The sequence below is a fragment of the Hyla sarda genome, unplaced genomic scaffold (assembly GCF_029499605.1).
Source record: "Hyla sarda isolate aHylSar1 unplaced genomic scaffold, aHylSar1.hap1 scaffold_326, whole genome shotgun sequence".
Taxonomy (NCBI): domain Eukaryota; kingdom Metazoa; phylum Chordata; class Amphibia; order Anura; family Hylidae; genus Hyla; species Hyla sarda.
In genome coordinates, this window is record NW_026609999.1 from 122,304 (window position 1) to 134,797 (window position 12,494).

At 46.0% G+C, this 12,494-nt stretch overlaps 1 protein-coding gene across 5 annotated transcripts in view; it reads right to left on the bottom strand.

Annotated features, from left to right (window-relative positions):
* Window positions 1–3,838: 3,838 nt before the first annotated feature.
* The window catches only part of LOC130329915 (cornifelin homolog B-like), a 131,238-nt gene continuing 122,582 nt past the window's right edge, over window positions 3,839–12,494 (bottom strand). For all 5 annotated transcript variants that reach the window (XM_056553550.1, XM_056553548.1, XM_056553549.1 and 2 more), the window contains 3 exons: window positions 5,230–5,347; window positions 4,791–4,969; window positions 3,839–4,662 (listed from right to left, as the gene is read on the bottom strand). In XM_056553550.1, coding sequence (XP_056409525.1) covers window positions 4,483–4,662; window positions 4,791–4,969; window positions 5,230–5,344 — 474 coding nt within the window. In that variant the 5' untranslated portion in view covers window positions 5,345–5,347 and the 3' untranslated portion in view covers window positions 3,839–4,482. The remainder of the gene's footprint in view (window positions 4,663–4,790; window positions 4,970–5,229; window positions 5,348–12,494) is intronic.

Genomic DNA, 12,494 nt, shown 5'->3' on the forward strand with positions numbered 1-12,494 from the left:
AGTGGCTGCCTGCGGCCTGGAGGGGGGGGGGGGGGGGGGAAGGGGGAACACCCACTTTATAGAGCCTGCAGCTGTGCCTCAGTCTCCTCATGGCAGCTACGGCTCTGCTTTAGATGCTGCGATCAAAGTTAATTGTGGCGTCTAAAACAGGAAAATTCTGTTGGCAGTAACTTAGTGGAGTTCATTCGGATGCCTGCTGCAAAATTGTGGGGTCCTAATTATCTGAGTGGGCAGAGGGAGGGCCCCCGCGGTCTCCCACAGCACCTGACATTCCTCCGGCAGTGGTCGAGACCTTATGGCCACGCCCCTTGTGATGTCACATCACGCCCCCTCCATTCATGTCTATGGGAGGGGCCGTGTCTGCTGACTACATGAATGAAGGGGGCGTGGTGTGACATGAGAGGGCGTGACTGTGAGGTCATGATCACGACCTCCAGCTCCGAGCGTTCTCAACAAAATGTTCAGAACGCTGGAGCACCGGAGTACCCCTTTACGGGGTTAAGCCTCCCAGTACTTATCAGCTGCTGTATGCCCTGGAAGAGTCATGTAGTCATTCCAGTCTGACCCCAGTGCTCTCTGATGACACCTCTGTCCATGTCAGGAACTGTCCAGAGCAGGAACAACTCCCCACAACTGCTCTGGACAGTTCCTGAGATGGAAAGAGGTGTCAGAAGAGAGCACTGTGGTCAGACTAGAAAGAACTACACAACTTCCTGTGGAGCATACAGCAGCTGATAAGTACTGGAAGGGTTGAGATTACTAAATAGAAGTAATTTATAAATCTGTATAAGTTTCTGACACCAGTTAATTTGACATGATATTTTTGTCTGGAGTACCCCTTTAAAGAAGTTATCCAGTGTTATATGCTGTGGGGAGAAAAGAGAGAGACATATCCAGCCCGGTCCCCCGCGTCTCCTGTCTGTCTCTGTTCTGTCCCCTGATCTTCTTTTCCTCCTATTCCTGAGACGAGGACCTGCCAGCCAATCAGTGACTGCAGTGGTGTCCTGTCTCTTCTAGTGATTGGCTGAGCTGGCAGGTCCTGAACCAAGCACAGGAAGATGGGAGGACTGAACAGAAAACACTGGAATCCCCCTTTAAAGGATACTCGGCCCCCGACATTTTGACCCCTATCCAAAGGATAGGGGATAAGATGTCAGATAGTGGGGGCCCCACCACTGGGGACCCCCGCTATCTCCCTGCTGCACTAGGCGTTTGTTTAGAGCATCGGGTGCAGCGCCGGAGGCTCGTGGTGTTACGGCTGTGCCCCGCTTGTGATGTCATGAGCCTCCGCCCCGCATCGCTAGTCATCAGTCACCGAGCAAAGTTCATTCTGTGCACCAGATGTCTGGGGTGAAGCAGCTGAGATCGTGGGGGTCCCCAACGGCGGGACTTCCGTGATCAGACATCTTATCCCCTATCCTTTGGACAGGGGATAAGGTGTCTAGGGGCGGAGTACCTCTTTAATCTAAGCTTGAAGGTCTCACATAATGCCTCACACTTGGAAGCAGCTAGGAAAATAATGCATAGATGGAATCTAACACCATACAAATTGACAAAAATCTATTTTTTTTTACACTTTTTATGTCCCCATAGGAGTTATATTCAGGGGGAATATTATTTGGCAGGGTTATGTTCAGGGGGCACAGTATCTGGCAGGGTTATGATCAGGGGGCACAGTGTCTGGCAGGGTTATTTTTAGGGGGCACAGTGTCTGACAGGGTTATATTTAGGGGGCACAGTATCTAGCAGGGTTATATTTAGGGGGTACAGTGTCTGACAGGGTTATCTTTAGGGGGCACAGTATCTGGTAGGGATATATTTAGGGGATACAGTATCTGGCAGGGTTATTTTTAGGGGGCACAGTGTCTGACAGGGTTATATTTAGGGGGCACAGTATCTGGTAGGGATATATTTAGGGGGCACAGTATCTAGCATGGTTATATTTAGGGGGCACAGTATCTGATAGGGTTATATTTAGGGGGCACAGTGTCTGACAGGGTTATATTTAGGGGGCACAATATCTGGTAGGGATATATTTAGGGGGCACAGTATCTAGCAGGGTTATATTTAGGGGGTACAGTGTCTGACAGGGTTAAATTTAGGGGGCACAGTATTTGGCAGGGTTATACTGATTTATTTTCATATAGAGGATGAGGATCTGCTGACAAAGTGAGAAACCAAATATGTCTGGACGTCAAGCTCTGCAGACGAAGACGTAACCAACTGAACCAAGGATATCGGTCGGGGTCCCAGCAGTCGGACCGCCACACAAAAAAATCGTCTGCATGGTCAAAATGTCCGGGCCTACTTTTGGTTCCACTGCAGACTTGTAAGAGGACAAGTAATTTTTGGGACTGCCTTTGGATAGGGGATAAGATGTCGGATCGGGACTCCTACGATCAGACATCTTATCCCCTATTCAAAGGCAATCTCATAAAATACTTGTCGTCTTACAGGTCTGCAGTGGAACCAATAGTAGGCCTGGACATTTAGAGCATCGGGTTCAGCGTCAGAGGCTTGTGACATCACGGCCACGCCCCCTCAATACAAGTCTATGGGAGCGGGGCGTGACAGCCGTCACACCCCCTCCGATAGACTTGCATTGAGGGGGCATGGTCGTGAAGTCACGAGCGGGCGTGACCGTGATGTCATGAGCCTCCGCCCCGCATCGCCAGTCATCCGGCACGGAGCGAAGATCGCTCCGTGCATGGGATGTCTGGGGTGCTGCAGCCGAGATCGCGGGGTCCCCAGCAGCAGGACCCCAACAATCAGACATCTTATCCCCTATCCTTTGGATGTCTAGGGGCGGAGTACCCCTTTAAGTCAGGGCTCGGCCTTGTCTTCTCTGTTCTGTCATCCTTGAGGTGACCAGTGAACCTGGGTACTGCTAATGTTAGGCATACCTCCTTCCAGTAGGCCACATATCAGTATCAGTCATCCCTGAGCCTAGTACAAGCCCCGCTCGCTGCAAGGACAAAATCTCCATTGCTGCTCCAAGGGCCGGGCTCCTGTCCTGCAGGAATGTATGGGAAAGGCATCATTCCCATTGGCAGGAGTCCACAGGACCGGCCCTTGAGGTATGCGAGCTGCGTGGCAGGTAGACATTTATCTGAATGGACACTGTGTATTGTCTATGCTTCATTTTTCCTGTGGGGGCACTGTAGGGACAACGGGGGAGATTTATCAAAACCTGTCGGGAGGAAAAGTTGCGGAGTTGCCCATAGCAACCAATCAGATCACTTCTTTCATTTTGCAGAGGCCTTTTAAAAAATGAAAGAAGCGATCTGATTGGTTGCTACGGGCAACGCCAGCAACTTATTCTCTGCACAGGTTTTGATAAATCTCCCCAAATGAAAACACACTTCAAGGTATTGCCAAAGTGCAGCCCAACTTAGAAGCAATAGAGGCAAAACTGTGTCAGTGTTATGTCTAGAGCAGACCTGAGGGGGCGGAGCAAGGCTGAATAACTGTGTCAAGCACCGCCCCTGAGGTCCTGCATTAGGCAGAGCAGTGGATTAGTATTATCTAAAGTGATCCTTTAAGGTTTGTATTGTGGCCTTTGTGGGTGGTTTGATGTGGCCCTCAGAGCAGAAGCCCCTGATATGAAGTCAGTTAAAGAGCAGTAAAGCTAAGTTACCATAATGAGAAACTCATTACATTCTATGGGCCGGACTGACCAACCGGATGGCCCACATGAGGTCCACCAAGGTTTGTGCCTGAAATCATGGGGGGCTGGGCTCCCACACTCCTCTCGTGGCCCGTCCTCCTGGCTGTGGCAGACATTATATACTTCAGGTCATGACTCGGTACACAACTTTACTTATTTTTTTATTCACGCATTGTTTGGCTTTTGGATTTCTCAGGGTGCGGTGCCCTTATTGGTTATCCTCCTGACAGGCCACGGGACATGTGTTCTAACTTTGTAAACCAGGCTGTCATGTCTGGGGGGGGGGTCAATACTTTATGCCATAGATGCTCCGGTTCTGATGAACGGCAGGAGGTCCAGGTGAGTGATGGTGTTCAGACCTATAGTATGGCCAGATATGATGCACCAGTATGGTCTCGGTCTGGTGGACTTCTCTCTAATCATGTGGTCTGATATCTTTCTGCCAATGACCTTCATGAGACATTCTCTATTAAACCATTATCCAATCCAGTGACCGGACTGGTGGTGGTTTGGAGATGATCTGTATCTTTGTATCTACACAATGATCTGTATCTCCGATCCATATGAGAAAACCTGGTTTATTGATGAAGAATTGTTTATGGGGAGGAAACCCCAATCTCTGGGTCATGGTTGTGGTCTGTGGTGAGATCTTCAGAGGGTAGACCTCAATAGTAGATGAAGCTGCTCTTCATGACTGCTGATCCCTGTCCATAGACATTCATTGGTTGGGTTCTCTATGTGCACTCTCTACACCACCATGATGTCTCTTCAGGATCTCAACAAGGTGCTCCTCCTGGTGGATGGACTACTTGGGCCTAGTAAGTTGGAGGAGGATATGCTTGGTAGGGTTGAGGGTATCCTGGCCCCACCATAGTAGTTGTCTGGGCTGTCATGAAGGTGATTGGCTGCTTGTTCTTCTTGATCTCGCGAGCCATCTGGCACCAGCTGCAGGAGAAGCAGCAGTAGAGCATACAGCAGTCATCGCAGATGGCGCCCTGGACAGAGAGAGACGGGTCAGGCCATACGGTATTTAGAATCCAGGATTACTCCATCCCCATCCTGACACATACAGTGATGGGACCAGACCTGGTGCCGGGCCAACCATAACATGGGTCATACTCACCCTGATACGATATCGTTCCCGGACAGCAGCTCGCATGGCCAGTGAGATCGGGGGGCAAGCTAGAGTAGTTCCGAAGTATCCAAAACATCCGGGGTCCAGAAGGGGGAGGCAAAGACATTCTCCAAAATCACTGACCGTCTTACACTGGAAACATGGCAGACACCAGAAGGCGCAGCAGCCTGGAGGGCAAGAAGGGCAAGAAGATGAAGTCAGGACAAGGCTCTGAGAATGGTCCAACCCAACCACATACCCCAAACTGTGCCCAACCCACACTAGGAATCCATGGCCCACAGAATATTCTGGAAGTCTGACCCCAGCACTAATCCAAGGACTTCCACATCATCCATAAGAAGTCCTCCCCGCCCCAGAACAACGATAAGAGAGAATAGAAGACCCTCGCTTTATCCAGAGGACCTCCAAGAATGATTAGAGGACTTACATATGCCCATGTCCTGACAACAGTCACAGACCCCCGAACTCCACTCATTTGTATTCACGAAGTTGATGGACATAGCTTGGCCGACCTGAACCGGCTGCACGGAGACGGGCTGCATGGTCTGATGATAGAAGAGAAGACCTCAGAGATCAGATCACAGTACAATGATATCTATGCTGAAGACTGAGAGTCCTGAAGGAATAATGAGAAAACTAAGAATATACCTCATCTACTGTCACACAACAGAGCTAAATCCATTAATACTCCTCAATCCCCAGTCATCTACCATCCAATCCCCTCTATAGTGTCCATCAATACTCCTCAATCCCCAGTCATCTACCATCCAATCCCTTCTATAGTGTCCATCAATACTCCTCAATCCCCAGTCATCTACCATACAATCCCCTCTATACTGTGTCCCTCAATACTCCTCAATCCCCAGTCATCTACCATCTAATCCCCTCTATACTGTGTTCACCAATACTCCTCAATCCCCAGTCATCTACCATATAATCCCCTCTATACTGTGTCCTCCAATACTCCTCAATCCCCAGTCATCTACCATCTAATCCCCTCTATACTGTGTCCTCCAATACTCCTCAATCCCCAGTCATCTACCATCTAATCCCCTCTATACTGTGCCCTCCAAAACTCCTCAATCCCCTGTCATCTACCATCTAATCCCCTCTATACTGTGTCATCCAATACTCCTAAATCCCCAGTCACCTACCATCTAATCCCGTCTATACTGTGTCCACCAATACTCCTCAATCCCCAATCGTCCACCATCTAATCCCCCCTATACTGTGTCCTCCAATACTCCTCAATCCCTAGTCATCTACCATCTAATACCCTCTATACTGTGTCCTCCAATACTCCTCAATCCCCAGTCATCTACCATCTAATCCTCTCTATACTGTGGCTACCAATACTCCCCAATCCCCAGTTATCTACTATCTAATCCTCTCTATACTGTGTCCACCAATACTCCTCAATCCCCAGTACTCTACTATCTAATCCTCTCTATACTGTGTTCACCAATACTCCTCAATCCCCAGTCATCTACCATCTAATCCTTTCTATACTGTGTCCTCCAATACTCCTCAATCCCCAGTCATCTACCATCTAATCCTCTCTATACTGTGTTCACCAATACTCCTCAATCCCCAGTCATCTACCATCTAATCCTCTCTATACTGTGTCCACCAATACTCCTCAATCCCCAGTCATCTACCATCTAATCCTCTCTATACTGTGGCTACCAATACTCCCCAATCCCCAGTTATCTACTATCTAATCCTCTCTATACTGTGTCCACCAATACTCCTCAATCCCCAGTACTCTACTATCTAATCCTCTCTATACTGGGTTCACCAATACTCCTCAATCCTCAGTCATCTACCATCTAATCCTCTCTATACTGTGTTCACCAATACTCCTCAATCCCCAGTCATCTACCATCTAATCCTCTCTATACTGTGTCCACCAATACTCCTCAATCCCCAGTCATCTACTATCTAATCCTCTCTATACTGTGTTCACCAATACTCCTCAATCCCCAGTCATCTACTATCTAATCCTCTCTATACTGTGTTCACCAATACCCCTCAATCCCCAGTCATCTACCATCTAATCCCGTCTATACTGTGTCCTCCAATACTCCTCAATCTCCAGTCATCTACCATCTAATCCTCTCTATACTGTGTCCACCAATACTCCTCAATCCCCAGTTATCTACTATCTAATCCCCTCTATACTGTGTTCACCAATACCCCTCAATCCCCAGTCATCTACCATCTAATCCCGTCTATACTGTGTCCACCAATACTCCTCAATCCCCAGTCATCTACCATCTAATCCCCTCTATACTGTGTCCTCCAATACTCCTCAATCCCCAGTCATCTACCATCTAATCCCCTCTATACTGTGTCCTCCAATACTCCTCAATCTCCAGTCATCTACCATCTAATGTCCTCTCTACTGTGTCCACCAATACTCCTCAATCCCCTGTCATCTACCATCTAATGTCCTCTATACTGTGTCCTCCAATACTCCTCAATCCCCAGTCATCTACCATTTATGAAGTGCCTGTTCCTACATGAGTGTGCACCAGTAGGTGAGAGGCACTACAGATAAGGAGAACAAACACAAAATTCTTGTCAAGTTGCTATGGGAGTTGTTGACCATAATAAAGTGGTACTCCGAGGACGATAATCTGTTTATCTACAATGGTCATTGATGTGAAAGCTCCAGGCACGTCTCTCTCGTCCTGTCATCGGATTCCATCTTATTCTTTTCTATTTGTTTTATGAATAGTTTGTCCTATTTCCTTATTCAAAAAAGTCAGTACAGTAATGTCGGCCACCCATCCCTGTGTCTATATTCATGACATCACCCCGTCCACTGTGTCCTCCCGTCTGTACCTCCATCCATGACATCCCCCCGTGTCATGTAACAGCAGAATAGTGAGTGCAGCTCTGGAGGATAAGACATGATGTAACAGCAGAATAGTGAGTGCAGCTCTGGAGGATAAGACATGATATACCAGCAGAATAGTGAGTGCAGCTCTGGAGGATAAGACATGATGTAACAGCAGAATAGTGAGTGCAGCTCTGGAGGATAAGACATGATGTAACAGCAGAATAGTGAGTGCAGCACTGGAGGATAAGACATGATGTAACAGCAGAATAGTGAGTGCAGCTCTGGAGGATAAGACATGATGTAACAGCAGAATAGTGAGTGCAGCTCTGGAGGATAAGACATGATGTAACAGCAGAATAGTGAGTGCAGCTCTGGAAGATAAGACATGATGTAACAGCAGAATAGTGAGTGCAGCTCTTTAGGATAAGACATGATATAACAGCAGAATAGTGAGTGCAGCTCTGGAGGATAAGACATGATGTAACAGCAGAATAGTGAGTGCAGCTCTGGAGGATAAGACATGATGTAACAGCAGAATAGTGAGTGCAGCTCTAGAAGATAAGACATGATGTAACAGCAGAATAGTGAGTGCAGCTCTTTAGGATAAGACATGATATAACAGCAGAATAGTGAGTGCAGCTCTGGAGGATAAGACATGATATAACAGCAGAATAGTGAGTGCAGCTCTGGAGGATAAGACAAGATATAACAGCAGAATAGTAAGTGCAGCTCTGGAGGGGACTACAGTGTAGCAGTGATCTGTAGCCTGTCTGTACTGCGGAGCTCCTGATATTTCCGGAGGGGCGGAGTTTGGTGGATTTCGGGGGCAGCCTAGAGATGTTCTGTCTACTCGTCATGATGCTGCTGATCTGATTTCTGTTATTGTTGCTGCCCCCCAGTGGTGACTGCTCAGGTAAGGATGAAGAAGAAAGGTAGAAGAAGGGAACTAAAGGGGTTATCTAAGAATAGAAAAACAGAGCTAATTTCTTTCAAATACCGCTGCCAGTCTGTCTCAAGGTTTGGTGTGGTTCTTCAGTTTAGTTTCATTGACGTGAATGGAGCCAAGTTGCAATACCACTCATAACCTGGGGACAGACGTGGAGCTGTTTTTGTAAGAAATTAGCTTTGTTTTTCTATTCCTGGATAACGCTGGGTTCTACGGCATTGGAGGGTTGTGATGTGAGCTCAGGAGCTGAGCTTGTCAGCATCCAGGGCCCGTGGCTAATGCCGGACATCGCCGTTTCGGCAGATGTCCGGCATTAACTCTTTAGACGCGGAGATCAAAGTTGATCGCCGCGTCTAAAAGTGAAAGTAAAAGCATCCCTGCAGCTCAGTCGCAGGACATTGCGATAAAGTAGGGGATCATTTTAATCGTGTGGACCTACAGAATAAAGAGAAGGGGTCATTTTTACCGAAATATGTACTGCGTTGAAACAGAAGCCCTCAAAATGTACAAAATGGCGTTTTTTCTTCCATTTTGTCGCAAAATGATTTTTTTTCCCATTTCACCGTAGATTTTTGGGTAAAATGAAGTAGAATTGGTGGCTCAAAAAATAAGCATCATATGGATTTTAAGGTGCAAAATTGAAAGCGTTGTGATTTTTTAAACTTAATGAGGAAAAAACGAAAGTGCAAAAACAGAATAAGGATATGTCCTTAAGGGGTTAAGGTAATGGGCCGAAACAATTGGTTAAACTAAGAAACTTTGGGGTAACGTGATGAGGGCAGATATTGTTACCCTAGGGGCAGATGGCATTAACCCCTTATATTCGTGATGCCAGGGCGTGGTTTAGCCTAAAACCACCCAAGGTATATCGCTGGATCCTGGGCAAGGCACAGGGGCAATAATGAATCTGAAGCCAAGTTACGGACAGCAGTAGCTTTACTGAGGGTAGACAGATGGTAAAGTCTATACAGTTCAGCCAGGGACCAAGGAGGTGACCAGTGACACAGAGACCTCAAGGGCTTGCTGGGACTTGTAGTAGGACTGGACAATTGAATGCAGACCACGCTGACCTGACAGATGACAGGGACTGACTTGACTTATAAAGCTGTGACTTTATCTTACTTGACTTGGTGGCGGCTGCAGGACTGGACTTTGAGGTCCCCAACACTCTGGACACACACACTAGACAAGACTACACTGGACCTCAGCAGAAGAGAGAGAAGCTCCACCCAGGGCTTATATGGGGGAGACCAGCAGGGAGCCCATAGGTCACTCTTGGAGTCACCTGGTCACTGGTACCTTCTGGGTAACAATCACATGACATAACTCTTAAAGATATAACACATTTTTATAATACAATACTCTGCAGAACATATATACAGGGGGAAACAGGTGCAAGGGGCCCGGGGGACACTGAAGGAGGCTGCCTGACAGGACAGCAAGGGTACGGGGCAACATCTCCCATACTGGGCCACCACAACTTGATATGAACAAAGTGGCAAATTGTATAACGAAACTCCTTCCTCTTCTTGCTGGTCGCCAGTAGGTAGTTGGATAAAGAAGGAGGAGTCTGGTCGCTGGGTGGTCTCCCGGGTCCCACAAACTCAAGGGATATGTTTTAAAGGGGTACTCCACCCCTAGACATCTTTCCCCTATCCAAAAGACCCCGCAATCTCCCTGCTGCGTCGGGGAGGCTCGTGACATCACGGCCGCACCCCCTCAATGCAAGTCTATAGACTTGCATTAAGGGGGCGTGGCCATGATGTCACAAATAGGGCGTGACCATGACGTCACGAGCCTCCGCCCAGCATCGCCAGTCATCCGACAAGGAGCAAAGTTTGCTCCGTGCACAGAATGTCTGGGGTGCCACAGCCGAGATCGCGGCAGAACCCCCGCAATCAGACATCTTATCCCCTAGTATATATGATCTGCTGACATGAAATACACCACGTGAACCCTCCACCCAACTGTCCATCCATGACTAACATTTGGCTGTGATGAGATTCTGGTTGGAGAACATCTCGGAGGACGTGTCCTATCTGATATGTCTGGATCCACAGAGCTGACACTTCACATAGAAGTTATCACTACTTCTGGAATAGAAAGATATTTCTGGTGATCCAGTACACCATAGTAAATAATTTTATAATCCTTGATGTCACAATTTCAGAATCCAACACATAATCAACATCAATTAGAATAAAAAGTAACTTTTAATTGAGATGTACTAAAATTAGTATATAAACACAGTATGCATATAGAGCACAAAACATAAAAGAGGGTAGAGGTAACAGGTGAAACCCTAATAAATTCCCTACCTAATGCAATTCCTAACAACTAAGTGAGGGACAAGGGTTAGGGAAATAATTACAATATGTACAATTGGTACAAAAATATATCAACCTCTCTGGCCAACGCGTTTCTCTCCCAGGTTGAGGGGAGTTCATCAGGGATGAGAGGATAATATTCACAATTCACTTAGTGCACAACAAATGCAGAATCATATACAAAAGATGCAAACACCAATAATAACAATAATTAAATGATAATACATAGGTCCGGGTCCGTCAGTGCTAAGTACCGGTCATAGGTCATATATGTGAGTCTGTTAGTGTCTGGTCAAAATATATACACATACATTATCATAGCAGTATTACTATGCAATGTTAGTAAGATAATAGATTGACTCCAGTGAGAGAGGATGATGTTCTATTCAAGATACATGCAGATACACTGTGAACAGAAAAAGTGGTAACAAGTCTGTCAGTATTGGCGCTACATTGAGGGGTCTCTTATTTATAGAGTATGATACCAACAAAAGACTTACCCCCTATGTAGGATGAGGGTATTCAATTAAGACCACCAACAGCACACTCTGTTCCTGATATTAACACAGATCATAATTTTACAGACTCCTATGAAATAAATAAAATAAATAGAAGAAATAATTCACTAAACCCCTCTGGTATACAAAGAAAACCAAATATATGGTAAAAAGTTACATCAAAAAAGATTATTGTTAATTCGCTCACCTAAAGGTAATGCCAGTTAGGTATAGGATGTGATGGTATTAGTGTGGTCAGGCACTGATGTACTTTCACAGGGTAGGTAAAGTACTGATAGTCACAAATGGGACCAAAAAGCCATTAGGGCAAGTATGGATGGATAACCACTAGATAGAGATAGTCCAAAAAGGTTCAAAAGACTAAATAGATAATGGATAGCCCAGACCTGAATGGATAATCAAACAGAGGTGGCATAAGTATACATAAAGTATACAATATAGTTGTAAATGAAGGACGGTCCCTGAGTAGTACTAACCTAGTACTACTCAGGGACCGTCCTTCATTTACAACTATATTGTATACTTTATGTATACTTATGCCACCTCTGTTTGATTATCCATTCAGGTCTGGGCTATCCATTATCTATTTAGTCTTTTGAACCTTTTTGGACTATCTCTATCTAGTGGTTATCCATCCATACTTGCCCTAATGGCTTTTTGGTCCCATTTGTGACTATCAGTACTTTACCTACCCTGTGAAAGTACATCAGTGCCTGACCACACTAATACCATCACATCCTATACCTAACTGGCATTACCTTTAGGTGAGCGAATTAACAATAATCTTTTTTGATGTAACTTTTTACCATATATTTGGTTTTCTTTGTATACCAGAGGGGTTTAGTGAATTATTTCTTCTATTTATTTTATTTATTTCATAGGAGTCTGTAAAATTATGATCTGTGTTAATATCAGGAACAGAGTGTGCTGTTGGTGGTCTTAATTGAATACCCTTATCCTACATAGGGGGTAAGTCTTTTGTTGGTATCATACTCTATAAATAAGAGACCCCTCAATGTAGCGCCAATACTGACAGACTTGTTACCACTTTTTCTG